Genomic DNA, 27,701 nt, shown 5'->3' with positions numbered 1-27,701 from the left:
CTATACAAATCCAAATTCTCCTTTTTTAAACCCCAATATATTTCCTACTCTTCCATGGTTCTTTTTCAGTCATCGTCAACCCTCTGTATATTTTTTCTTCAGAATAACTCACTGGTAATTGCTTTGTACATTTCTTTCTATTAGCCAGGACTCTCTCAGCTGCAAGTGATACAAATCCAGCTTCACCAGAACTTAAGAAAAAAATACTTGGCTGACTTTATTGCGATGGCTTTATTTTCAGGCAGGTTCTTTCTAGTGGAAACAAAGATAACCACAAGCAGCCACCTAACCTGGAAAAAAAGAACATCATCTCCTATTCATCACCCCAGATTTCTTTGGTTGGCCTACCTTGAATCCCACCTCCATTCTTTTTTTTTTTTTTTTAATGTTTATTTTTGAAAGAGAGACAGAGTGTGAGTGGGGGAGGGACAGAGAGAGAGGAAGACACAGAATCTGAAGCGGGCTCCAGGCTCTGAGCTGTCAGGACAGAGACCAACACGGGGCTCAAACTCATGAACTGCAAGATAATGACCTGAGCGGAAGTCCAACGCTTAACCGGCTGAGCCACCTAGGCGCCCTCCCCATCTCCATTCTTAAACCTGTGACCACAGAGGGATAGAATACTTTATTTAATTGATAAGCCTGAATTCTATGTTGTGAGAGTGGTGATATCCCTTGATTAACAGATTAATAGTTCTATCAACATCACATCAGAATTGGGGAAGAACAATTCTCAAAATGAAGGGTTGTAAGAAAGTCTAGAATGAAATAGATACATGCTATATTATATTAACATTTTGAGAGTGTTTTGAATCTTGTATTTTAGTTTAAAAAAATGTTTTTTTACTCTGCTTTTAACATTATGTGGAGATTCCCTCATAGTGAGATTTTTATACCCCTTTGTGTGGCCAGCTGTACTTTAATCCAGGTTCACATAACACATATTTTGATAGTGAAAAATGGGAACTGGTAATGTTAAGTTGATACTTGTTAGCCTTAGTGTTTCAAATGTTTTAAGACCTAGAATCAGTTGCTTATATAATTACCCTTGTTATTGGTCTGTCATGCAAAGTTTTAAATGAAATATCTTGCCTACTGCTGTTAAATCAATTTTGCTGAATGTTTTACAGGAAAATTCTTTTGTCTTATAGATGGATATCAATCTGAAAGAACAGATTGTCATTTTGGATGAAGCTCATAACATTGAGGACTGTGCTCGGGAGTCAGCAAGTTACAGTGTAACAGAAGTTCAACTTTGGTTTGCTCGAGATGAATTAGATACTATGGTCAACAATAATATAAGGAAGAAAGACCATGAACCCCTACGAGCTGTGTGCTACAGCCTAATTAAGTAAGAACATTTGTCTGTCATTTATACTGCCTTTGTATTAACAACATGCTTCATTATGCCATAGTATTTTATAATTACTAACTTTGACCAGGCTACTTGGGAAATGGATTGTTCCTTGCCAGTTAAACTTTTAGAAATAGGCCAGTCCGAACTTTTGTCTTGTTCAAAGGAATATGATAAACCAATTGATTTTTAAATTGATCATTGTGAATATTGTTTCTAATGTAACGGAATAATTTAATAGCCCCATATTTGATGTATAAAGGACATTGAGCTGACAATAAACTAAACACGGTTTTAGTTAACATATTTTAAATTTTAAATTTTAAATTTTTTTTAATGTTTATTTTTGAGACAGAGAGAGACAGAGCATGAGTGGTGGGGGTGGGGGGGCAGAGAGAGGGAGACACAGACTCCAAAGCAGGCTCCAGGCTCTGAGCTGTCAGCACAGAGCCCAACATGGGGCTTAAACTCACAAACCACGAGATCATGACCTGAGCTACAATCATATGCTTAACCTACTGAGCCACCCAGGTGTCCAACATATTTTAAAATTTTATATTATGGCTTTAATTTGTTGCTTTATCTTCCAGTTTGAGTAAGATTCTGATTTGATGCGTTTCAATTAACCAAAATTTCAATACTCTAAAACAATAGATTTGGTAATAATTTTATTAAAATTTATGTTAGATAAATACCTTTTTATTAGATATTAGGCTGTTGATCTAGAATCTCTTTATCTTAGACCTTGATACTATGTCCCATTCCATTTACTGCCACATTTTTCTTTCTTTCTTTCTTTCTTTCTTTCTTTCTTTCTTTCTTTCTTTCTTTCTTTTCTTTTTGTTTCTTTCTCTTTCTCTTTCTTTCTTTCTTTCTTTTCTTTCTTTCTCTTTCTTTCTTTCTTTCTTTCTTTCTTTCTTTCTTTCTTTCTTTCTATAAGTTTATTTATTTGGAGAGAGAGAGAGAGAGAGAGAGAGCGAGCACACATGTGAGCCAGGGAGCGGGCAGAGAGAAGAGAGAGACAGTCCCAAGCAGACTCTGTGACTGCATGGAACCCTACTTGGGGATCAGTGCCACAAACCATGAGATCATGACCTGAGTCAAAATGAAGAGTTGGATGCTTAGCTGACTGAGCCACCCAGGCTCCCCCTGCAGCACTTTTCTTTTCCCTCACAGTATACTTCAAAAAATTTTTGAATGTTGGGGTGCCTGCTTGCATGCATGCTTTCTCCCTCTCAAAATAAATAAACTTCAAAAAGGTTTTAAAATTTTTTTGAATGTTGTACAGTCTCATGTTTGAACATAAAAGGTATACAAATTTATGTTGTAAAAACTCCTTCCCACCCTGTTCTCTATCTGCTTAGTTTCTCTCCTCCTGAACAAACAAGTTTTATCTGTTGTTCAGTCCATATTTATGAGCAATTCAATGCATATATGAAGCAATATACTTTCCCCTTTCTCTCCTTTTTACCCAAATGATAGCATACTATACTTCCATTTTTTGTCTTCTCCATTTTAAGCATAAAAATATATGTTATTTTTAAGCCTTTTTATTGGGGTACACAAAGCTGTAAATATTTAATGTATACACTTGATGAGTTTTCAGATAAGCATTTATCCATGAAACTGTCACCATAATTTTGCCATAAATATATCGCCTCTGAAAGTTTCCTTTTCCCTCTTTTATTTCTTTATGATATGAACACTTAATGTAAGATCTACCCTCTTAGCAAATATTTAAGTATATAGTACAGTGTTGTTAACTCTTGGCACTGTACTTTATACCTTTGTCTTCCTATATCTTGCCTTTTTTTGCTTAACAATATATTTTGGAGATCTTCCCATATCAAGACTTAGAAAGCTTTCTCAGTTTTAAAAAAATAGTTGTCTAAAATGCCATTGCATGGATGTCCACTAATTTCTTTAACTAGCCTCTAATTAATAGGTACTGAGGTTTATAATCCTATGCTGTTACATTACTGTAATGAATAACTTTGAACATATGTCACATGTTTGGGAATATATAAGAAAATTCTTAGAAGTGGGATTATTGGGTCAGAGCATAGATCTACATGTAATTTTGATAGATATTTCTAAAACTTACACAATAGGGGAATGGGTAGAAGACTAATTTATACTCCTATGAGCAATATATGAGAGCATGAAAGTTTTTTTCTAGTCAGATGGGTGAAAACTGGTATCTCACTGTAGTTTTTACTTATATTTCTCTGAATAGGATTGAGATTAAGCATTTTATTTTTTTATGTTTATTTATTTATTTTGAGAGAGAGAGAAAATTTGAACAGGGGAAGGGCAGAAAGAGGAGACAGAGAATCCCAAGCAGGCTCTGTGCAGTTAGCAGAGTCAGACTTGGAGCTCAGTCTCACAAACCATGAGATCATGACCTGAGCTAAAATCAAGAGTCAGATGCTTAACTGAGCCACCCAGCTGCCCCGAGATTAAGCATTTTAAAAGGCCATTTATTTATTTACTAAAAAAATGTTTTTTAGTGTTTATTTATTTCTGAGAGATTGAGAGAGAGTACGAGCATAGGAGGGGCAGAGAGAGGGAAACACAGAATCTGAAGCAGGCTTCAGGTTCCAAGCTGTCAGCACAGAGCCCGATGCGGGGCTTGAACCCACAAACTGTGAGATCATGACCTGAGCCGAAGTCAGACACAACCGACTGAGCCACCCAGGCGCCCCTTAACAGGCCATTTATATTTCCTTTCCTGTCGGCTGTCTATTGACCTCTGTGTCCTCTTTTTGTTCTTGTTATGGTTCTTATTGATTTGTACAAGCTCTTTGCAAATTAACCCTTTGCCTGTGATAAGAGTTGCAATATTTTTTCCCCTATTTTGCCATGTGCTTGTGTCTTTCCTTATGGTATTTTTGCCATGTAGCAGTTTGTCATTTTTATTTCACAGCAAATTTTATTGAATTATCTATAGTTGCTAATTGTATTTTCTCACTCCCTGGTCTTTCCTTATTGATCTCTGTTGTGTTGCTGTCTGCAGAATTCTACTAAAACTGTTTTTGTCAAGGTCACCATTGATCCATATGTTGCCAAATCCAAAGGTTATTTTTCTGTTATCTTACTCAGCCTGTCAGCAGTGTTCTTTGGGTATTGTTGACTACCACCTCTATGAAAATGTTTTTGGCTTAATTTATATATATATATATATATATATATATACACACACACATATATATACACACACACATATATATACACACACATATATATAACTGTTTTATATATATATATATAAAACTCTGTTATATATATATATATATAAAATAGAGTTTTATATATATATATATAACAGAGTTTTATATATATATATAAAACAGTTATATATATGTGTGTGTATATATATGTGTATATATATATATATACACATACATATGTGTGTATATATATATATATATATATATATATATATATATATAAAACAGAGTTGCTCTCTGTCCCCAGTTCCTGGCACAGAGTTTCTAAAACCCTTGTAATTTCCTAAGTGGTAACACTTTTGTGTTAGGAGCATCTTTTGTTCTAATACTTGGTTTTGACCCCAGTTCCTGACAGAGCTCCTAAATCCCTTGAGACTTCCTGGGTGATAGGACTGTTTTTTATTCCAATGAGGTGATGTTTGGTGGGCTCTTGGATGGAGCTGGTCACTAGAAAGACTAAACTATGATTAGAAGCTTAGAACTTTCAGCTCCACCTTCCCTCTGGAAAGGGAGAAGGGTAGAGATTAAGTTAATAATCCATCAAGCCTATGTGATGACGCCAGGATTCAGAGAGCTTCCAGACTGGTACACACATTTATGTGCTTAGAGCACCCTGCCTGTACTGGGACAGAAGCTCCTGTGCTTAGACCCTTCCAGACTTCTCCCCATATATCTCTTCTTCTGGTTATTTATCTGTATCCTTTATTATATAATAAACTGGTAAACATAAGTGTTTCCTGGAGTTCTGTGAGTTGTTCTAGTAAATGATTAAACCTGAGGAGGGGTCATGGGAACCTCTGATTTATAGCTGGTTGGTCAGAAGTACAAATGACAAGTTGGACTTTTATGCTGGCATCTGAGATGAAGAGGTGGGGAGGACAGTCTGGTGAGACTGAATGCTTAGCCTTTGGGGTCTGTGCTAATTCTAACTCCAGTTAGTGTCAGAATTGAATTGAATCATAGGACAACCAGCTAGTGTCTTGAGAATTGCTTGGTGTAAGGAAAGAAGAATGCCACATACATTTAGTGACCAGATGTGTCAGAGGTGAAGTAGTGAGACAAGAGGAGACAACATAGGATTTTGTTTCCTAGATAGCCTCTATGACACCTGGTTTTCGTCTTCCTCACAGTCCATTCTTTCTCAGTTTCTTTTGATAGTTCTTACTCCGTTTGACATGTAAATGTTGAAGTGCCTCAGGATTTGGTCCTGGGCCCTCATTTCTTCCCTGTCTCTGCAGTTTGCCTAAATTACATAACCAAGTACCATAGCAGTCCTAGTGACGCCTAAATCTGTGTCTAGCCCGGTCTTTAATAAATCTAGGTTCTAGTCTGTCTCTGGAATGCTATTTTCATATATCCAACTGTACTTTATATGTCTGTTTGGATATGGATATCACATTTCAACTTTACAAAATTCCTTCCTTTTCCTTACCTACTCCCCCCAAATGCTCCCTGTCTTCCTTACCTAAGCAAACATTACCAAGCAGTTCCTCAAATCAGAAATCTGTTGTCCTTGATACTGCCTCACTTCATCCGGTTCATCAGTAAGTTTAATAAATGCCACCTGTACAATATGTCCCAAATCCTTCAGTCTCCTATCATCTCAGAATCATCTCTCAAGTAGAATTCTGTAACAGCCTCCAACAGTCTCTGTTTTCATTTTTGCCTTTCTCCTCTAATCCAGTCTGGCTTAGAAACTGGAATCATCTTTTAAACACTTAGATTGTCTCTCTCTTATTTAAAACCCTTCATTTATAACCTTCCCATTGTACTTTTGAATAGAATCCAGATTTCCTAACCCTGGCTTAACCTGACCTGAATACTGCTTATCACTCTTAACATTGATCATAATGTTATTCTTTTTTGCCCATTGTGTTGCAACTTTATATTGGCTTTTTGTCAGATCCTTAAATAAGTAAAATTTGTTAACCTTGAGGTTACAAGCTCGAACTTGAGGATCTTTGCACTAGCTGTTATTTCTGCTTGGAATACTACCCCCCCCCCCCCCGATCCTTTCATGATTGGGTACTTTTTGCATTCAGTTGTTAGAATAAATGTTACTCCATGGAGAACTTCCTTGACATTCAAATTAAAATAGCAATTAGATTACATTATATCCTATATCACTACATTTATCCTATATCATTACTTTATCCTATATTTTCATTGTATCACACTTTTCACTATCTGATATTTTCTTGTTTCATGTATATGTTTCTAAGTTTATTTCTCCCTTTGGTAGAATGTAATTTCTATGAGAATGAGGATCTTGCCTATTTTATTTACTGCTGTATTTCCAGTACCCAGTACAGTATGTGACTGTATAATAATATAGACATTTAAGCACTGACTGAATATAAAAATGTGTGTATTTACATACAAATGAATATATTTTCTAGTAACTCCCTTTTGGTGTTAATATGTAACACCTTAATTTCTTTATTAGATTGTTTTGTATTTCCTTTGTGTGCATTTGGGATATGCTAAGACCTGGCTCTCAGTTGGAGAGATAGTCAAGTAAAGCAGTGTGAATCCATAAAACACAATTGGGAAATCACCTACATGTTTCTCTTTTCTGAATAAAAGCTTACTTTTTAGCTATATAAATGTTTATTTTGCAATATGAGACATGCATGCATCTTAAAAGATGTCTTAATCCGCATTTGTGTTCTAAGAGCTTCAAGGAATATGATCAATGTATCACAGTTCTCTTTATTTTATTGAAATAGTGCACATAAGGATAATACTGATTGATGGAATTGTTTTATTTTAGTTGGTTAGAAGCAAACTCTGAACATCTTGTGGAAAGGGATTATGAATCATCCTGTAAAACATGGAGTGGAAGTGAAATGCTCTTAAATTTACACAAAATGGGTATCACCACTGCTACTTTTCCCATTTTGCAGGTAAGACTTTTTTCTATCTGTGATATTTATTTAGTGAATGGTTTAATAGTGAATAAATTAATACAGACTAAAAAAAAGTAGCAATTTAATTTTTTAAATTTTATTTTATTTAAGTTTGATAATTTTTAACTGATAAATTATTTATAATTCATTTATAATTAATAACTGATCATTATTATTTATGGATGAAAAAGTAGCATTATTTAGTGTGAAAGAAATAAGGCTTAATGGAATGAATTGCTTTATTCCAGTCTAAAACAAGTCAATATGTTTAGGTTGTAATAAAAGTTATTTTGTCAGTTATACAAGTTAAAAATTTAGAAAATAAAAAGTTAAATTCATTTTTTGTTCTCCTTAATTTAGTTAGAGGTTATAAACCTGGAGGATCATGAGTGGGCTGGGGAGTCTGTGAATCTTACGAAATTGTATGCAAAATTTTATGAGTATGCACTTCTGTACTTTTTTCTAGTAGAGGCTTCATAACTTCTATTCTGAAAGAGGTTGTTTTTCCCCCCCAGATAAGAATGTTTTTATCATTTTTGTTCTTAATTACTTATTTAAATTTATAGATTTTTTTAAATTTTTTAAAAAAATCTTTATTTATTTTTGAGAGAGAGACAGAGTATGAGCAGGGGAGGAGCAGAGAGAGAGGGAGACACAGAATCCGAAGCAGGCTCCAGGCCCTGAGCTGTCAGTACAGAGCCTGACGTGGGGCTCGAACTCACGAACTGTGAGATCATGACCTGAGCCAAAGTCGTACGTTCAACCGACTGAGCCACCCAGGCGCCCCAGTAGATTTTGCTTTTAAGAGTGGCTGTGTTAGGTTTACAGAACAATTGAGCAGAAAGGACAGATTTTCATATTCCCCTAACCCTAGCCACACACGCGCATGTGCACAGGCGCGCGTACACACACACACACACACACACACACACACACACACTCATACGCTCTACAGTTTCTATTATTAACAGCTTGCAATTGTATAGTACATTTGTTAGAATTGAACCAATATTGTTACATTATTAACTGAAGTCCATAGTTTACATTGGGGTTCACTCTCTGTATTGCGGAGTTCTGAGTTTTGATATAAACAAAGTCATGTATCTACTCTTACAATATCACACAGAATGTTTTCACTGCCTTAAGAATATTCTGTGCTGTACTTCTTTTTTTTTTAATTTTTTTTCTCAACGTTTTTATTTATTTTTGGGACAGAGAGAGACAGAGCATGAACGGGGGAGGGGCAGAGAGAGAGGGAGACACAGAATCGGAAACAGGCTCCAGGCTCTGAGCCATCAGCCCAGAGCCCGACGCGGGGCTCGAACTCACGGACCGCAAGATCGTGACCTGGCTGAAGTCGGACGCTTAACCGACTGCGCCACCCAGGCGCCCCGTGTGCTGTACTTCTTAATTCATCCTTTCACCACATCTCATTTGCCCTCCTGAACCTCTAGCAACCGACTCCATAGATTTGTCTTTTCCAGAATGTCATTTAGTTGGAGTCAACCGACTCCATAGATTTGTCTTTTCCAGAATGTCATTTAGTTGGAATCATACTCAGGTTCCTTCATGTCTTTTTGTGGCTTGATGCTTGTTTCTTTTTATTGCTAAACAATATTCATTGCATGTATACACACTGTTTGTTTATCCATTCACCTACTGTAGGATATATTGGTGACTACCAAATTTGGGAAATTCTGAATAAAACTCTTATAAATACTTGTGTGCATATTTTTATATGGACATGCTTTCTTCTCACTTGTGTAAATAGTAAATACTTAGGACAATTGCTGAATTATATGGTAAGACCGTTTTTAGCTGTGTAAGAAACTGCTGTCTTCCAAAGTGGCTGTGCTATTTTATATTCCCATCATCAGTGAATGAGGGTTCTTGTTATTCTATATCCTTGCCAATATTAGGTATTGTCAGTGGTTTGAATATTACCCATTCTATTGGATATGTAGTAGTATCTTATTACTGTTTTAGTGTACAATTCCCTAATGACATTTGATGTGGAACATCTTTTCACATGCTTATGTGCCATCTATATATCTTATTTGGGGTGAGATGTCTCTTCAGATCTTTGCCTACTTTTCAGTTGGGTTCTTTGTCTTCCTGTTGTTTAGTTTTAAGTGTTCTCTGTATATTTGGTATACAAGTCCTTCATCAAATATATGTTTGTAGATATATTCTTCCAGTCTGTGGCTTGTCTTTTCATTCTATTAACAGTGTCTTTTATAGAACTTTTTTACTTTAAATAAAGTTCAACTTAACAATTTTTTCTTTGACAGATCATGCTTTTGATATTGTATCTAAAAACTCCCCACCAAACCCAAAGCCACCTAGATTTTCTTCTGTCTTTTTCTTCTAGAAATTTTATAGTTTTGCATTTTACATTTAGGTCTGTGATCCACTTTGAGTTAATTTTTGTGTAGTATATAAGGTCTGTGTCTAGATTCATTTCTTTGCATGTAGGTGTCCAATTATTCTATCACCATTTGTTGAAAAGGCCATCCTTTCTCCATCGGATTATATTTGCTCCTTTGTTAAAGATCAGTTGAATGTATTATTATGGGTCCTTTTTTCGGCTCTCTATTCTTTTCCATTGATTGATATGTCTGTTCTTCACTAATGCCACACTATCAATTGCTATAGATTTATAGTAAGTCTTGAAGTCAGGTAGTGTCAGTTCTCTGATTTTGTTCAGTATTGTGTTGATTATTCTGGTTTTTTCCTTCCAAATAAACTTTAGAGTCAGATTGTCAGTATCCACAAAGTAACTTTCTGGGATTTTGATTGAAATTGCATTGAATCTACAGATCAAACTAGGAAGAACTGACAGCTGAACAATATTGAGTCTTTCTATCTATGAATAGGAAGTATCTCTCCATTTGTTTAGATCTTTGATTTCTTTTATCAGAGTTTTGTAATTTTCCTCATTTGGATTTGAAGAGGTCTTTGAACCAAACAGATAGGAACTATGGCTGGCATGATAACCACTAGCATATGAGCATTAAAAATGTATTTTAATTAGATGATATTTATACTTTTTGCCCTGCTTTTAAAATGCAATATGGTATCATAAATATTGTCCATATTGTGACATCTTTTCATGACTGTTTTGCATAAACTTTGCATTTTAAAGGTTCATATCAACAGTGAAATGAATTGTGAGATATTCATATAGTAGAATATTAGACAGTAATTTAAAAAATGAACCACTGCCACTATGCAAATGAATCTTGCAGGCATAATGTTGAATAAAAGAAACCAGACACAAAAGAGTACAAACTATATGATTTTATTTTTATGAATTTTAAGAAGAGACAAACATAATTATGTTAGCCAAATTCAGAATACTGGTCGCTACTGTGCAACATTAAGGAGCAATTTGGGAGGAGAGGGGCAAAATGGAACCATCTGGGATTCAAAAAATGTTTTGTTTCCTTAGTGAGTGTTGGTTACGTGTGTGTGTTTAGGGAGCTGTATACTTAAGACTAGTGCATTCTATGTATTATACGTTAATTTTAAAAAGGTACAGATAAAATATATGTCAAGGAAAAATTAGGAAAGTACAAAGACATGGAAAGGAAAAAGAAAAACTACCAAAGATGATCACTATTAACTTTTAGATTTATGACCATCTCTCTTATTCTATGCATATATCCTTAACATAAATAGATTTCTGATATGATACATGTTTCTTTGTAGCCTCTTTTGACCTAACAGTGTACTGTGAGTACTTTACTATTTTAATAAAGAGTTTTTCACATGAGTTTTAATTGCCGTGTAGCATTTTTGTGAGTACACATATTCTAAATTGCTTGATTAATCTGTCATTTGAAATATAAGTTGTTGCCAGTTTTCCAAGGATAAGAAACAATTCTGCCGTGAACATCCTTGAAAATGTATCTTTGTATACATTCCTATTCCTTTATATATTCAGAATACTAATTCTTTGTTGCTTATTGCATTGTATGTATATTCTTGTATATATGGTTTGTTTTTAGAGTATTTTTCTAAGTTTTTGTTTTTTTTATTTTAGTGCATTCACATTTATCAGTGTTTTCTTTTATGAATTTGAGTTTAGTTTTAGCAGTCTTTCCCTATCTTGTGGTACATTTTCTAAAAGTGTTACTATTTTTTTAATAAAGGTTTTTAATTAGCCTAGGATTCATTTTTGTTTAGGAATCCATTTTATTTCCTCTATGGATAATTTTCTCAGCATCATTTACTAAATAATCCATCCATTTTCCTCTGATTTATAATGACACTTCTGCCTTTATATCTAATTTTCTCTTATTTGTGAATTAATTTCTGGACTTTGTTCTATGATTCTGTTTATCTAAACTGTCATATTTGTTGACTACTCTGGCATTAGAAAAATATTGATAGTGGTAGGGCGTATCTCCTCTTTGTTCTTTTCCTTTGGGATGATCTCAACTGAATTTTAGAATTAGCTTGTAAATTTCTATGAAAAATCTGTTGGAATTTTGATTGGAATTGCAATGAATTTATGGATTAATTTATGAAGAATTGACATATTTACAATACAGAGTTTTTCTATTCACAAACAATGTATATTAAGTTTTTCATTTATTATGTCTTATATATCAATAAAGTTTCATGATTTTATTTTTAAAGTCTTAGGTGTTTTAGGGTAGATTTATTCCTAAGTAAGTTAAAGTTTCTGTTTCTTTTTCACATAATATATTTTAAAAATTGAATTTTCTAATTGCTAATTGGTGTGTAAAGATGGTAGTTGATTTTTATTTATTTATCTTGTAAGCAACTATGTTGCTAAACTATCTTATAGATTTGCCTGTGGATTCTTAAATTTTCTATGTAATTTTATTGTCTATGAGTAATGACTATTTTCTTTCCAACTCCATCACATTTTATTTCTTTGCTGGCTTCAACTTTTAGAGCATTGTTTATCACGGGCAGTGAAACACATTTTGGTGTTACTGCTACCTAAAAGAGGCTATATTACTAGTGTTACATCATTTAGTAACATGTCTACTGTATTGTTTTAAAATTCTTTTATTTTTTATTAACAGGTAGACTGAGATATAATTCACATGCCATAAAATTTGCCATTTTCAAGCATACAATTTAGTGGTTTTTAGTATAGTCACAGAGTTATGCAACTATCACTGCTATCTAATTTCAGAACATTTTCATCACCTCATAAAGAACTGTGTACCCATTAGCAAGCATTCCCTATTTCCTTCTCCCCCAGCTCCTGGAAACCACTAATTTACATTCTGTTTCTATAGACCTGCTTATTCTAGGCATTTCACATAAATGGAAATATGATATGGGTGCTTTTGTGACTGGTATCCTTCATTGTGTATGTTTTCAAGGTTCATCTATGTATGTCATAACATTCATGAATACTTCATTCCCTTTTCATTACCAAATAATATTCCATTGTAGAAATCTACTGCACTTTGTTTATTCATTATCACTTGACACATTTGGGTGGTTTCAATTTTTGTCTATTATAAATAATGCTTTTACCATTCATGTCCAAATTTTTATGTGTACTTATATTTTTAATTCTCTTGGGTATATACTTAGGGGAATTGCCAGGCCATTTGGTAACTCTGTGTTTAACTTTTTTTTTTTTTTTAATTTTTCTTAATGTTTATTTATTTTTGAGAGAGACGGGAACAGCACAGCAGGGAGGGGCAGAGAGAGAGGGAGACAAAGAATCCAAAGCAGGCTCCAGGTTCTGAGCTATCAGCACAGACCCTGATGTGGGGCTTGAACTCATGAACCGTGAGATCATGACCTGAACTGAAGTCAGATGCTTAACCGACTGAGCCACCCAGGTGCCGTCCCCCTACCCGCACCAACACCCCCCCCCCCCCCCGCTTTAAAAATTTTTTTTTTTGATGTTTATTTTTGAGAGAGTTCTGTGTTTAACTTTGAGGAACTGCAGTCTGTTTTACAAAGGGGCTGCACCATTTTACAATCCCATCAACAGTGTATAAGGATTCTGATTTCTTTCACATCCTCATTAATACTTGTTATCTCTTCTTTATTATAGTTTTCTAGGGGAAATGAAGTGGTACCTCAGTGTGGTTTGATTTTCATTTCCCTCATAATTCCTAACGTTGAGCATTTATTCAAGTGCTTAATGTCCATTTATATATCTCCTTTAGAGAAATCTCTATTCAAATTTGTTGCCTACTTTGAAATTGGGTTGTCTTTTATTATTGACTGTAAGTTCTTTATATATTCTGGATATGAACACTGTATTAGATATATGATTTGTAAATTTTTTCCCATTCCATAGGTGCTGTAGGATTTTTATAGTTATATTTTTATTAGGTTAAGGAAATTTCCTTTAATCCTAGCTAGCTAAGAAACTCAACATTGTGATTATTAAATTTTTAGAAGTTAATTTTTACACAAGTAGCATGTATATAATTTAAAGAGTCAGTACCATCAAGAAAAGCATTCATCTGGGGTGCCTGGGTGGCGCAGTCGGTTAAGCGTCCGACTTCAGCCAGGTCACGATCTCACGGTCCGTGAGTTCGAGCCCCGCATCAGGCTCTGGGCTGATGGCTCAGAACCTGTAGCCTGTTTCCGATTCTGTGTCTCCCTCTCTCTCTGCCCCTCCCCCGTTCATGTTCTGTCTCTCTCTGTCCCAAATAAATAAATAAACATTGAAAAAAAAATTAAAAAAAAAAAAAAAGAAAAGCATTCATCTGCCCCACTCCTTCTCAATCCCACTTTTCACTTCTTAGTGGCACTTTGATTTATTTAAAAAAATTGTTTTTTTAATATTTATTTATTTTTGACAGAGAGAGAGAGAGAGAGAGAGAGAGAGAGAGAGCGCGCATGAGCGGGGGAGGGGTAGAGAGAGAGGGAGATACAGAATCTGAAAAGCAGGCTCCAGGCTCCGAGCTGTCAGCACAGAGCCTGATGCGGGCTCGAACCTACAGACCGCGAAATCATGACCTGAGCCGAAGTCTGACACTCAACCGACTGAGCCACCCAGTCGCCCCCCTAGTGGCACTTTTAACTCTTCCAGTGATTTCTTCTGATATTTAACCCATTTTCTAAATAACATTTGAGTTCTGCTGCTTTTGAGTTTTCAATTTTAGATATTCTCTATTGACTTCCTATAATGTATGATGATGCATTATCTCCTTTGCGCACACACACACACACACACACACACACACACACACACACACTGTCTCTCCCTTTCAGTCTCTCACACACTCGCTCTCTTTTTCCTCTCTCTTTCTACTTTTCCTCTCTTTACCTTTCTCCACTCTTCATTCTTTCACCATAATTAATATTCGGTGTGTATGTCATTATCGTGTATACATATTATCATGGCTTATGATAGTAACTATCATGTAGCTTACTCGGTTAAATTTGTATACAACTTTATGTGTCCTGTGAAGTAATAATTACTGGTAAATAAATATGGTTAGTTTTCTATTTATCTATAAACCCACTTGTCAATTTTTAGGTAACCTAGGCAGAAGTAGCCTTGGAGTAGTTTCATGATTCAATATGTAGAATTTCATTCAGTCCATGTGTTTTTAGTACATTGCCTTACCTTCAGTAGTTGAGGATTTTCTGTAGTTTGGGCTTTCTTTCAAATTTTTTTTTTTTTTAAGTATAGTTAACACACAACGTTCCATTAGTTTTCACATATTACATTACTTTCAACTTAGTGATTTAAAAAGTCTTTATGTTATGCTATGCTACAATCTGTCACCTTATGCTATTAAAGTACCTTTGACTATTCCCTATTCTGTACCTTTTATCCCTGTGACTTATTCATTCCAAACTGGAAGTCTGTATCTCCCACTCCCCTTCTGGCAAATCATTAGTTTGTACTTTGCATTTATGGGTCTTTGTCTGCTTTTTGTTTGTTTATTCATTTGTTTTGTTTTTGATTCCACATGTAAGTAAAATCATGTAGTATTTGTCTTTCTCTGACTTATGTTACTTAGCAAAATAGCCTCTAGTCCATCCATGTTGCCACAAATGGCAAGACCTCATTCTCTTCTACGGTTGAGTAGTATTCCATTGTGTGTATATATACACCACATCTTTATCTGTTCATCTATGGATGGACACCTGGATTGTTACCATATTTTGGCTATTGTAAATATTGCTTCAGTAAACATAGGGGTGCATTTGTCTTTTTGAATTAGTGTTTTCATTTTCTTTGGCTAAATACCCAATAGTGGAATTGCTGGATAATGTATTTCTACTTTTAATATTTTGAGGAGCCTCCATAGTGCTTTCCACATTGACTGTACCAATTTACATTCCCACCAACAATACAGGAGGGTTCCTTTTTCTCCGTATCCTTACCAACACTTTTTTATTTCTTGTCTTTTTGAGTCTACCCATTCTGACAGGTGTAAAGTGGTATCTCACTGTGGTTTTCATTTATGTTTCCCTAATGATTAGTTGTTGACCATCTTTTCATGTGAGAGTTGGCCGTCTGAATGTCTTCTTTGGCAAAATGTCTATTCAGAAGTTCTGTAGTTTTACAGAATAAATTGCCAGTGTTCTGCCAATGTTGGGGAAGAATTGTAGCCTTTATATAAAGTATTGCTGAGGGGACTTGATTTTTAAAAAGAACAGTTGAGGGGCACGTGGGTGGCTTAGTTGGTTAAGCGTCCACCTTTGGCTCAGGTCATGATCTCACGGCTCATGAGTTTAAGCCCTGCGTTGGGCTCTGTGCTGACAGCTCAGAGCCTGGAGCCTGCTTCATGTTCTATGTTTCCCTCTCTCTCTGCCCCTCCCCCACTCAGGCTGTCTCTCTCTCTCTCTCTCAAAAATAAATAAGCATTAAAAAAAATTAACAAAAAGAAGAACAATTGAATTCTTGTTTTTCGTTAATAATTTGTAGTCCTGAATGTTTTTCCAAGTTTATGTTTTCATTTTTTGTTTCTTTTTCAAAAATCTTTCTATTTGTATCCTTCAATGTTCAGTGGAAACTAATTTTACTCTAGATGTGTATTATTTCAAAATATATCTGAATGTTAATATTATGTCTTAATTTATCTTAACTATTTTCCCATTTTATTTTTATTGAACACATACTTTATTGTCAAACATCAGAGTTGTCACCAATATCTTTTGCTTCAATATTCAGAGTTTTCACAATGTGCGAATGCATACTTTTCTTTTTTCTTATGTCCACACTTCTTTTTTTTTTAAGTTTGCTTTAAGCACTTTATTTTTTTAAAGATTTATTTATTTTTGAGAGACAGAGAGACAGAGTGCGAGCAGAGGAGGGTAGAGAGAGGGAGACACAGAATTTGAAGCAGGCTCCAGGCTCTGAGCTGTCAGCATAGAGCCTGACAAGGGACCCGAACTCACAAACTGCGAGATCATTACCTAAGCCGAAGTCAGATGCTTAATGGACTGAGCCACTCAGGCGCCCCTTTTATGTCCACACTTCTATCTGTATTAAAACTTGTTAGTCACATGAAAACAAATGAGCCAGTTAGTATACATTCTGTATTTAGCATGTATTATTTCCTTGAGTCACTTTTAAGATTTTCCTTGTCATACAGTCATATTATTCTCATTGTTGGAATACTCCCTGGAAATAATTCAGGCATTTAGGTGGCGTATCAACTCTTAAGCTCCTTGGAGTAACCATTTGGTACATTTTTATTTAGTCCATTACTTTTCTTCTCTTCTCTTCTCTCTCTCTCTTTTTTTGTTTTTTTAAAGCTCTCCACCCAACATGGAGCTTGAACTCACAACTTTGAGAACAAGAGTTGCCTGCTCTAAAAAGTGGGCCCACTGGACATGCCTAGTTCATGACTTTTGAAGGGTGCTAAATAATACCCTAATTGCCTGAAGAAGTAATGAACTTCCTAAGTGTACACTTATTATTAAAGAGCCTTGAACTCTGAAGAGAATTTTGGAATATGTGGGAATTTAAAACACACTTTTAGCACTTGTGTATTGGTAATGTTTTCCTCAAATTTCAATGTATATTTCATTTGCGTTTTATTATAGTTTTGAGAGGTTTTTTTTCCTCTTCTTCCCATTTCCTGCAGTATACTTAATAACAGTAATTTCTTTCAGGGACATTTTTCTTCTGTCCTTCAAAAAGAAGAAAAAGTCTTACCAATTCATGGTAGAGAGGAGACAAGAGAAGTACCAATTATTAGTGCTTCAACTCAGATAATACTCAAAGGACTTTTTATGGTGTTTGACTATCTTTTTAGGCAAAACAGCAAGTAAGTAAATACATATGATATGTATTTTTCATCTTAATTTTTTTTTTTTAACGTTTATTTATTTTTGAGACTGGGAGAGACAGAGCATGAACGGGGGAGGGTCAGAGGGAGAGGGAGACACAGAATCTGAAACAGGCTCCAGGCTCTGAGTTGTCAGCACAGAGCCTGACGCGGGGCTCGAACTCACGGACCCATGAGATCATGACCTGAGCCGAAGTTGGATGCTCAACCGACTGAGCCATCCAGGCGCCTCTGTATTTTTCATCTTAAAAATATTAATTTTATTGGGTACTAGTATGTATACTTGTTTTGTGTGAGTACCTACTTGTTTTGTGTGAGTACCTACGATCATTGTAAATAAGTGGTATAAATATTACTCTTACTTATTGGCACAGACTTAGATCAATTGAAATTAGTCTTTATTAATGAAAATGATTATTGAAATAGTATACTTTAAATACATCTTATTAGTTAATTCAGCATTAAATTTTTAGTTGTATATGACTGAACTTAAACATTTACGTTTTAAGTGTAGTTTTAGATATGTTTCTTCCAGTGTCAGAAAGTCTCTTTCTTATTGCATAAAGCCTCTATCTAGTGAAATGTGGAATATGAGAAAGAGTTAACTCCCCTCACTGTACCCTTTATTAAATTGTAGTACTATTTGGTTCCTGTTTTTTTTTTATATGGTAAAATATACATAACATAAAATTTACTATTTTAACCATTTTTCAAATATATATTTTAGTAGCATTAGGTTTATTCACATTGTTGTGCAGTCATCCACTTCCAGAACTTTTTCATCAGCCCAAATAGGATCTCTATATCTCATTTCTTTCTTCCCACAACCTCTGGTAACCTCTATTCTTTCATCTCCATTGATTTGTCCTTTAGATATCTCCCAAAAGTGGAATCATATATTTGTTCTTTTGCAACTGACTTATTTCACTTAGCATAATGGTTTCAAGGTTTATCCATGTTGTAATATAGATCAATGCCATTCCTTTTTATGGCTGATTATTCCATTGTATGTATGTACCATGGATTATTTTCACCTTTTGTCTATTGTGAATAATGCTACAGTGAATTTTGATGTACAAGTATCTGTTTGAGTCCCTAGTGGTGGAATTGCAGGATCATATGGTATTCTATATTTAATTATCTGAGGAACCAACATACTGTTTTCCATAGCAGCTGCACATTTTAGATTCCCATGGTTATGCACAACGTTTCTAGTTGTTCTGCAGCCTTGCTAATACTTGTTTCTGGTTTTTGGATAATAGCCATCGTAATGGGTATAAAGTGGTATCTGCTTATGATTTTGATTTACCCACCCTCCACTAATGGCTAGTAATGTTGAGCATCTTTTCATATGCTTATTGTCCATTTGCAGGTGTTCATTGGAGTAATGTCTATTTGCATCCTTTGCCCATTAAAAAAATTTTTTTTTAAGTTTATTTTGAGAGAGAGAGCCAGCGGGGAAGGGGAAGAGAGAAAGGGAGAGAGAGAGAGTCCCGAGCAGGCTTAGCATTGTCAGCGCACAGCCCCATGTGGGACTTGAACCCACAAACTGCAAGTTTCTGACTTGAGCTGAAACCAAAAGTCAGATGCCCAACCAACTGAGCCACCCAGACACCCCTCTTTGCCCATTTTTAAAAGTATTTATTTATTTTTGAGAGAGAGACAGAGCACGCGTGGGGGAGGGGCAGAGAAGAGACATACAGACTTTGAAGCAGGCTCCAGGCTCTGAGCTGTCTGCACAGAACCCACTATAGGGCTCGAACTAAAAAACTGCGAGTTCATGACCTGAGCTGAAGTTGGACACAACCGACTGAGCCACCCAGGTGCCCCTCCTTTGCCCATTTTTGAATTGGGTTGTGGTTTTTGTTGTTGTTGTTGTTGTTGTGGAGTTGTAAGAGTTAATTATATATTCTGGATATTATCCCATATCAGATACATGTTTTACAAAGATTTTCTATTCTTTGGTTGTCTTCTCATTCTCTGATAGTGTCCTTTGATGCACAAAAGTTTTTAAATTTTGATGAAACCCAGTTTATCTGTCTTTTCTTTTGGTGCTTGTGTTTTTGGTATATATAAGAAATGTAGCCAAATATGGTATCATAAAAATTTTTCCCTGTGTTTTCTTCTAAATGTTTTATAGTTTTTAGCTCCCTGTACTTTTATAAAATTCTCTCCACAGATTTTAGGGTCCTGACTTGAACTTTGAGATCTGATCTCTCTAGAGATGAAGTTAACAGTAAATATTATTGTGAGGACATGGTAGGGAATACTAGTTTTATTCTGTAAGTTGAAGTTTGTATAGCCTCTTATTGAAAGAAATTATAAGTTGGATGGCATCACAAAAATCAATATCTTCATTAAAAGTTAATGAAGACTGAGACCCATATTTTAAAGGAACTTAAATTTTGTAATTAGTTTCCTAAACTTTTGAAATCTTCAGTAAAAATTCTCTCCATTTTTTCATGTAATAAAAAAGTATAATCCACTGTTTAGTTTCTTTAATGATACCCTATTATCTGTTTTGTAGCTGATAATGTAGCACAGAATGCAAAGAGCTCTGGACTAGGAATTAGAGACCTGGATTTTAATTCTGTCTCTGCCGTGATTTATGTATTGTTGGAACGTAGGAATGGGAAATGGTAAGGGGTGGATATTTAGATAATATCTAATCTCTAAGTGAGAAAGTTGATTGTAAGATTTAATGATTCATTTTCTATCAGAGTTACTGAGTTTAATTTAATTAGTGGTGGGGGTTGTTGGTGGGGAAAATGTTATCTTTGAGTGGGAAGATACCACGACTTTCAATTTAGTTTTAATATAATCAGTTTTTACATTGTATGTGTCTGGGACATCATATGTTTCATGAATTTTTGCATTTAATTACCATTTTATTTTCATCTAGATTTGCAGATGATTATAAAGTTGCTATTCAGCAGACTTATTCTTGGATAAATCAGACTGAGTCTTCAGATAAAAATGAATTCTTTGCTCAAGCAAAAAGTAGGAAACGTGTAAGACAGAAAACTGCAGTTCGCGTGCTAAATTTTTGGTGCTTAAATCCAGCTGTGGTAAGCCTATCATGTTGTAAATGAAAATTTTGTCATCTTGCTCAGTACCAACAATTAAATAAATATGTTTGACTGTTTTAAAGATGATCTTATGTATCTAATAATGTTTCCTTTTAGGCCTTTTCAGATATTAATGGCAAAGTTTGGACCATTGTTTTGACATCTGGGACATTATCACCAATGAAATCCTTTTCATCAGAACTTGGTGTTACTTTTAGTATCCAACTGGAGGCTAATCATGTCATTAATAACTCACAGGTTAGTTTTCTGAAGGCTCTCAATCTTTTTACGTCAATATAATTTTATATAAAAAAATTAGAAGATACCTGAAATACTAGCAAACAGATCCTGTAGGAAATCCAACATCTTAGCTTTAGAATAAAAGAAAACCTGTCAGCTACTCGGTAGTGTCAACCAAGGGAAATACTGATAAATAGCATTCCTTGAGTTTAGTGAGTAAAAATACACACTTTAGATGCAAAGACTATATTGCAATTTCCTCATTTAAATATTTTTTAGGGTTTTTTTTAAAAATGAGAATTAAAAACAAAACAAGGAGCTCCTGGGTGGCTCAGTCAGTTGAGCATCCAACTCTGTTTTGGCTCAGGTCATGATCTCACAGTTAGTGGGTTGGAGCCCTTCATTGGGCTCTGTGCTGGCAGTGCAGAGGCTCTCCCTCTTTCTACCCCTCCCCCACGCACGCTGTCTCTCTCTCTCTCTCTCTCTCTCTCTCTCTCAAAATAAACTTAAAAAATTTAACATCTTTACCATAGTTCCTATGCATAATTCTTTGCTCATGTGTTTCTTTTTTCCATTAGACAGTGGTATTTTTTTATTCCTTCCATGTTCCCATTCTTCCACTGCACCTAGGTTAATACCTGGCATTAGTTAGCAAATATTCAGCATATGTTTGAATATCTGAAATGAATTAAAAACTCTAATGAGTCATATAACTTAAAATTTTAGGGGCGCCTGGGTGGTGCAGTCGGTTAAACGTCCGACTTCAGCCAGGTCACGATCTCGCGGTCCGGGAGTTCGAGCCCCGCGTCGGGCTCTGGGCTGATGGCTCAGAGCCTGGAGCCTGTTTCCGATTCAGTGTCTCCCTCTCTCTCTGCCCCTCCCCCGTTCATGCTCTGTCTCTCTCTGTCCCAAAAATAAATAAACATTGAAAAAAAAATTTTTTTTTAAATTTTAATGTTTTAGAACAATAAATGTTATTTAATTCCCTAGGAACATTTGAGCTGTCATTTGGCAATCTACCCTCTTTCTTTTTATGAAGTCATTTAAAGCAGTTAGCTACATATTGAGCATCATTTGTGTGCCTAACACAATTCTAGTTCTTTATAAAGCTGTTGTTTTTAACCAACAAGGTGTATTTGTGAGGACATTTTGGTTTTCACAATTACTTGGCAGGAACTATTGATATTTAGTAGGTGGGGGCCTGGAATGCTAAGCTACTATATAACTAAAAGTTGTGCTTTCTGTAATGGCAGAGCACTCCTCTTTGGAAACATTGCTGTAAACAATAGTGAAGGAAAAATATATGTTCTTCTTTTTTTTTAACTTTCTTTTTAAATTCCAGTTAGTTAACGTACAGTGTAATATTAGTTTCAGGGGTAGAATTTTGTGATTCAACACTTACATACAACACCCAGTGCTCATCACAAGCACTTTATGCTCCACAGTTTTAAGTACCTTCCTTTAGAGTTCAAATAAACATGGGAAGCTATTAATAAATTTAGTATATTTTCTCATAAGAATGGTATTATAGGCTCTAAGTTCTCAACCTAGTACACAAAAGCCTATTTAACCTATAATGTCAATGGATTATAATAGTAAAAATGATAATTGTTCAGTTGAATTCTATTGTAACATTTACCTCTAATGTTTTTTTCTTTTTTTGAAGTTTCTTTATATATTTTTGAGAGTGACCGTGTATGCATGAGTTGGGGAAGGGCAGCGAGAGAGAGAGAGAGAGAGAGAGAGAGAGAGAATGAGAATATCCCCAAGCAAGCTCCACACTGTCAGCACAGAGCCCAGTGCAGGGCTTGAACTCACAAAGTGAGATCATGACCTGAGCTGAAATCATGAGTCAGATGCTTAGCCAAGTGAGTCATCCAGGTGTCCCCCACCCAACTTTTTAAAACTTTATTTTTTATTATAAAATGTCTTATTATCTTTTTAATATCTATGAACTCTGTAGCCATGTTCTCCTTATCCCTACCTGATATTATCAATTTGTATTCTCTGGTTTTATGTTTTTTCTTTATCAGTGTTGGTACAGTTTATCCTTTTTATTAATCTTTTTAAAGAGTAAACTCTTGGCTTTTTTTGAGTTTTTGATTATAAAACGTGATTTTTATTTTAATTTTAATAAAATATATATAACATAAAATTTACCATCTTAACCATTTTTAAGGGTACAGTTCAATCTTATTAAGTATATTTACATTGTTGTGTACCCAATGTCTAGAACTTTTTCATCTTGCAAAACTAGAGTTTTTTTCCCATTAAACAACAATTCTCCATTTCCCCCTCCTCCTAGCCCTTGGTAACCACCCTTCTACTTTCTATTTTTATGAATTTGATACTCTAATATAAAGTGAAATCATAGATATTTTTTGTGATTAGCTTATTTCACTTAGCATGATGTCATCCATGTTGTAACCTGAGTCAGAATTTCCTACCTTCTTAAGGCTGAATGATATTCCATTGTATGTATGTAATTTTGATTGTGCATTCATTTATTGATGCCCTCAACTTCTAAACAATTATAAACTTCAGAAAGGTATAAAAAATAGTATTAATATGGTGAACATCTTTATACCCTTCACATAGGTTCATCAATTGTTAACATTTTTCATGTGTATATATGAAAGAGAGAGAAGAGGAAAACTGCAAAATGTTAACAATCACATTATATATGTGTATGTGTATAATGTACATTTTTGAATAAACTATTAGAAAGTAATTTGTAGACATCATGACATTTGCCCTTAATTAGTTGAGACTGTCTCTCAAGAACAGTTACATAATCTGCAGCACCTGGGTGGCTCAGTTGGTTAAGCATCCTACTCTTGATTTCTGCTCAGGTCTTGATTTCACAGTTCGTGGGTTCAAGCCCCGCATCAGGCTCCATGGTGACAATGGGGAACCTGCTTGGGATTCTCTCCCTCTCTCTGCCCCTCTCCTGCTCGCTCTCTCTCTCTCTCTCTCTCTCAAATAAACTTTAAAAAAAGAACAATTTCATAATCCTATATAACCACAATACCATGATCATACTGAGGAAATTTAAAATTGGTACAATAGTGTCAATATTTATATTTATCTACTTATTTCCAAAATGTCTTTATATCTTTTTATTTTGTTTGGTTTTTTTTTTTTTTTTTTGGTATGCTTCATGAATTGAAAATTATTTTTATTTTTTATTTTTTTTCAACATAATACTTAATTTTATTTTTTTTTAATTTACATCCAAATTAGCATATAGTGCAATAATGATTTCAGGAGTAGATTCATTAATGCCCCCTTACCCATTTAGCCCATCCCCCCTCCCACACCCTGTCCAGTAACCCTCTATTCTCTATATTTATGAGTCTCTTATGCTTTGTTCCCCTCCCTGTTTTTATATTATTTTTGTTTCCCTTCCCTTATGTTCATCTGTTTTGTCTCTTAAAGTCCTCATATGAGTGAAATCATATATTTGTCTTTCTCTGACTAATTTCACTTAGCATAATACCTTCCAGTTCCATCCACATAGCTCAAATGGCCAGATTTCATTCTTTTTGATTGCCGAGTAATACTCCATTGTATATATATACCACATCTTCTTTATCCATTCATCCATCAATGGACATTTGGGCTGTTTCCATACTCTGGCTATTGTTGATAGTGCTTCTGTAAACATGGGGGTGCATGGGTCCCTTCGAAATAGCACACCTGTATCCCTTGGATAAATACCTAGTAGTGCAGTTGCTGGGTCGTAGGGTAGTTCTATTTTTAATTTTTTGAGGAACCTCCATACTGTTTTCCAGAGTGGCTACACCAGCTTGCATTCCCATTTTTTTTTTAATGTTTATTTTTGAGAGAGAGAGAGAGAGAGACAGACAGATGGACAGACACACTGCAAGTGGGGGAGGGGCAGACAGAAGGGGTCAGGATCCAAACCAGGCTCTGCGCTGACAGCAGCAAGCCTGATGTGGGGCTGGAATTCACGAACGTAGAGATCATGGCCTGACCTGAAGTCTGACCATCATCCAGGTGCCCCTATTTTGTTTATTCTTGACCCAGGATCCAATCAAGTATTATGTATTGCATTTGACTTTCCTATCTCTTTAGTCTTTAAAACTGTTGTTTTGCCTTTTATTTTTTTTGTCTTTCATGACATTTTTATAGAATTCAAGTTAGCAGTTATCTTGAGGAATGTCTTATAATCTGGATTTTATCCGATTGTTTCCTGTTGATAAGATTCAGGTTAAACAGTTTGGTAACAATACTATATAGGTGATATTGCTACTTCCCATTGCATCATGTCAGGAAACACTTAATATCAGTTTATCTTATTACTAGTTAATCATTTAGTTAAAAGTTGGTTAAACTGGTGTCCATTAGATGTCATCTTGTAAAATGTACCTCAGTCTCATACATTATTTGAAAATATAGGGCTATGACAGTTTCAACAATCTGAAGTGTTTATATTGTCTGTGGATTACCAGTAAAGTTTTTAGTTTCTCTTAGTCAAATCACACTAATACTAGATCTGTATGAATATAAATGAATTGCAAATAACTAAAATTTAGTGGGTCTGATTTTTTAGGACGATAGATCTTTGAGCATCAGTGAATTTGTAAATTTGTTGAGTATATTCATAACTCTTACCATAGTCAAGTCTTAAAGACTCACCTATAGCAGATCATACAAGCCTTCATCTAATAGTCTGGAATCATTTCTGATTTACTCATTTCATTTGTTTACATTATCCAACAAAACTTTGTTGCATGTTTAGTTTTACAAAGCTGTTTAGGAAATAAAAAAGTAATTTTTTCTTGTATCCTGAGTGGTCAGTGATGCGCTTAAAGTAAAACTTTTATAATTTAGATTTATATATAATTAATTAATGAAAATAGAGAAACACCAACAATTTAAAAATGAAGTTTCTCTAAACTTGTTTCTTGATCTTTTGACTACACGTAATAATACGTAATTAAGGCTCCCAACTAAATGCTAATTTGCCTGCCTGGTTCAGGCATGACTCTAATACATATTTATATTCTAGGTTTGGGTTGGCACCATTGGGTCAGGTCCCAAGGGTCGGAATCTCTGTGCTACCTTCCAGCACACAGAAACTTTCGAGTTTCAGGATGAAGTGGGCGCACTTGTGTTATCTGTGTGTCAGACTGTGAGCCAAGGAATTTTGTGTTTCTTGCCATCTTACAAGGTAAGGGAATATTTATTGTTTCTCTTGCCTTTAAAAAATCACATGGGATTACCATGGTAAGTTTCCAGGAAGCAACAGGAATTATAATTTTCTAAGTATCATATATTTTACTTATTTATTGATTGAGATAGTCCATTCACTGTTTTACTTGAAACTCTAAAACACTAAAAGTCTTCAAGCAGTGTTTGTTATATGAGGACTGTTTGTGATGTGTACATTATTTTTATTTTTAGGGGCAGCTTGATTTTTTTCATAGTAGACAGGAAAAAGTATATTCATTTTCACTTTCACAAATTATACTTTTGAATGTTTCATTAATCTGAATCTAAAATCAGACTTTCTTTGTTGCCCATCTTTTTACTTCATGTATTTGGCGAGGCTAGACATTTTTGTTTTTAAAGTTACTCTGGTTTTTAATAATACTGTGTAAAATTGAGTTACATAGTGTATTTTAGTCCTAATATTTAAAGCATTAAAACTACATATAATTTCTGAGAGTAAAATCATACTTTATTAAAATCCAAGCTAAATTCCAGTGTAGAAAAGTGGTATTTCCTTTTATTTTCTCATTGGAAGATGTATATGTAAGGATAGTAGCATAAATAAATAATATATTTGAATGGCAATACTGAAATACTTTTGACTCTGCTACTGTTTTTCCATTTATGTACATACTGCTTTACCTGAATGTGTCCTCCCAAAGTTTCATATGTTGAAATCCTAACCCCTAAAGATGGTGACATTATGAGTGGGGCCTTTGGGAGGTGCTTAAGTCCCGAGGTTAGAATTCTTATGAACAGGATTAGTGTCTAATAAAAGAGACACTGAGAGAAACCTTGCCCCTTCTACCATGTGAGGACATACAGAAAAGATGCCAGCTATGAACCAGGAAGAGGGACCTCACCAAATGTGACCATGCTGGTGCCTTGATCTTGGACTTTCCAGCTTCCAGAAGTGTAAGTGATACATTTCTTATGTTTAAAAGCTATTGAGGTATTCTGTTATAGCAGCCCAAATGGGACCAAGACACATACTTTTTTAGCCTGATACAGTAAATTAGTCTTCCTGTAGATAAATTGAAAGAATTGCTTTCAGAAGCAATTTAATCAGATAGTTGGTTTTTTTTTTACAAGAATATCCAGAAAAAAAATGGACATAAACATTTAAAAAATTCTTTAAAGAAAGCAATATTTATCCCAAAGTGTGAACATTTACATCAAACAGCTATGTTAAAGAAAACTAATAATTAAGCTTGGAGCTAAAGAAAAGTAAAATCTCAATACATTAATAAATATCTTTTTATATTTCCCAATCATGATCACAAAAGTGAGCCATGAAATGCCCAGTTGAATAAATAATTTCATATTCTACTAGGCTTCAATGACATGGTAAGAATGATTGTTTATATGCTAGTAAGCAGTTTGGTATGGTTTTTTGG

General features: G+C 34.7%; 1 protein-coding gene across 1 annotated transcript in view; it reads left to right on the top strand.

Moving 5' to 3' along the window:
• The window catches only part of BRIP1 (BRCA1 interacting helicase 1), a 210,524-nt gene that overhangs the window by 63,656 nt on the left and 119,167 nt on the right, over window positions 1–27,701 (top strand). Inside the window, 6 exon segments of the mRNA XM_043583868.1 lie at window positions 1,152–1,351; window positions 7,358–7,490; window positions 17,583–17,737; window positions 20,661–20,826; window positions 20,944–21,084; window positions 26,102–26,263. Of these exon segments, the coding sequence (XP_043439803.1) occupies window positions 1,152–1,351; window positions 7,358–7,490; window positions 17,583–17,737; window positions 20,661–20,826; window positions 20,944–21,084; window positions 26,102–26,263 (957 nt within the window).

Source organism: Prionailurus bengalensis, chromosome E1, assembly GCF_016509475.1.
Source record: "Prionailurus bengalensis isolate Pbe53 chromosome E1, Fcat_Pben_1.1_paternal_pri, whole genome shotgun sequence".
NCBI lineage: Eukaryota > Metazoa > Chordata > Mammalia > Carnivora > Felidae > Prionailurus > Prionailurus bengalensis.
This window is presented reverse-complemented; position numbering and strand designations above follow the sequence as displayed.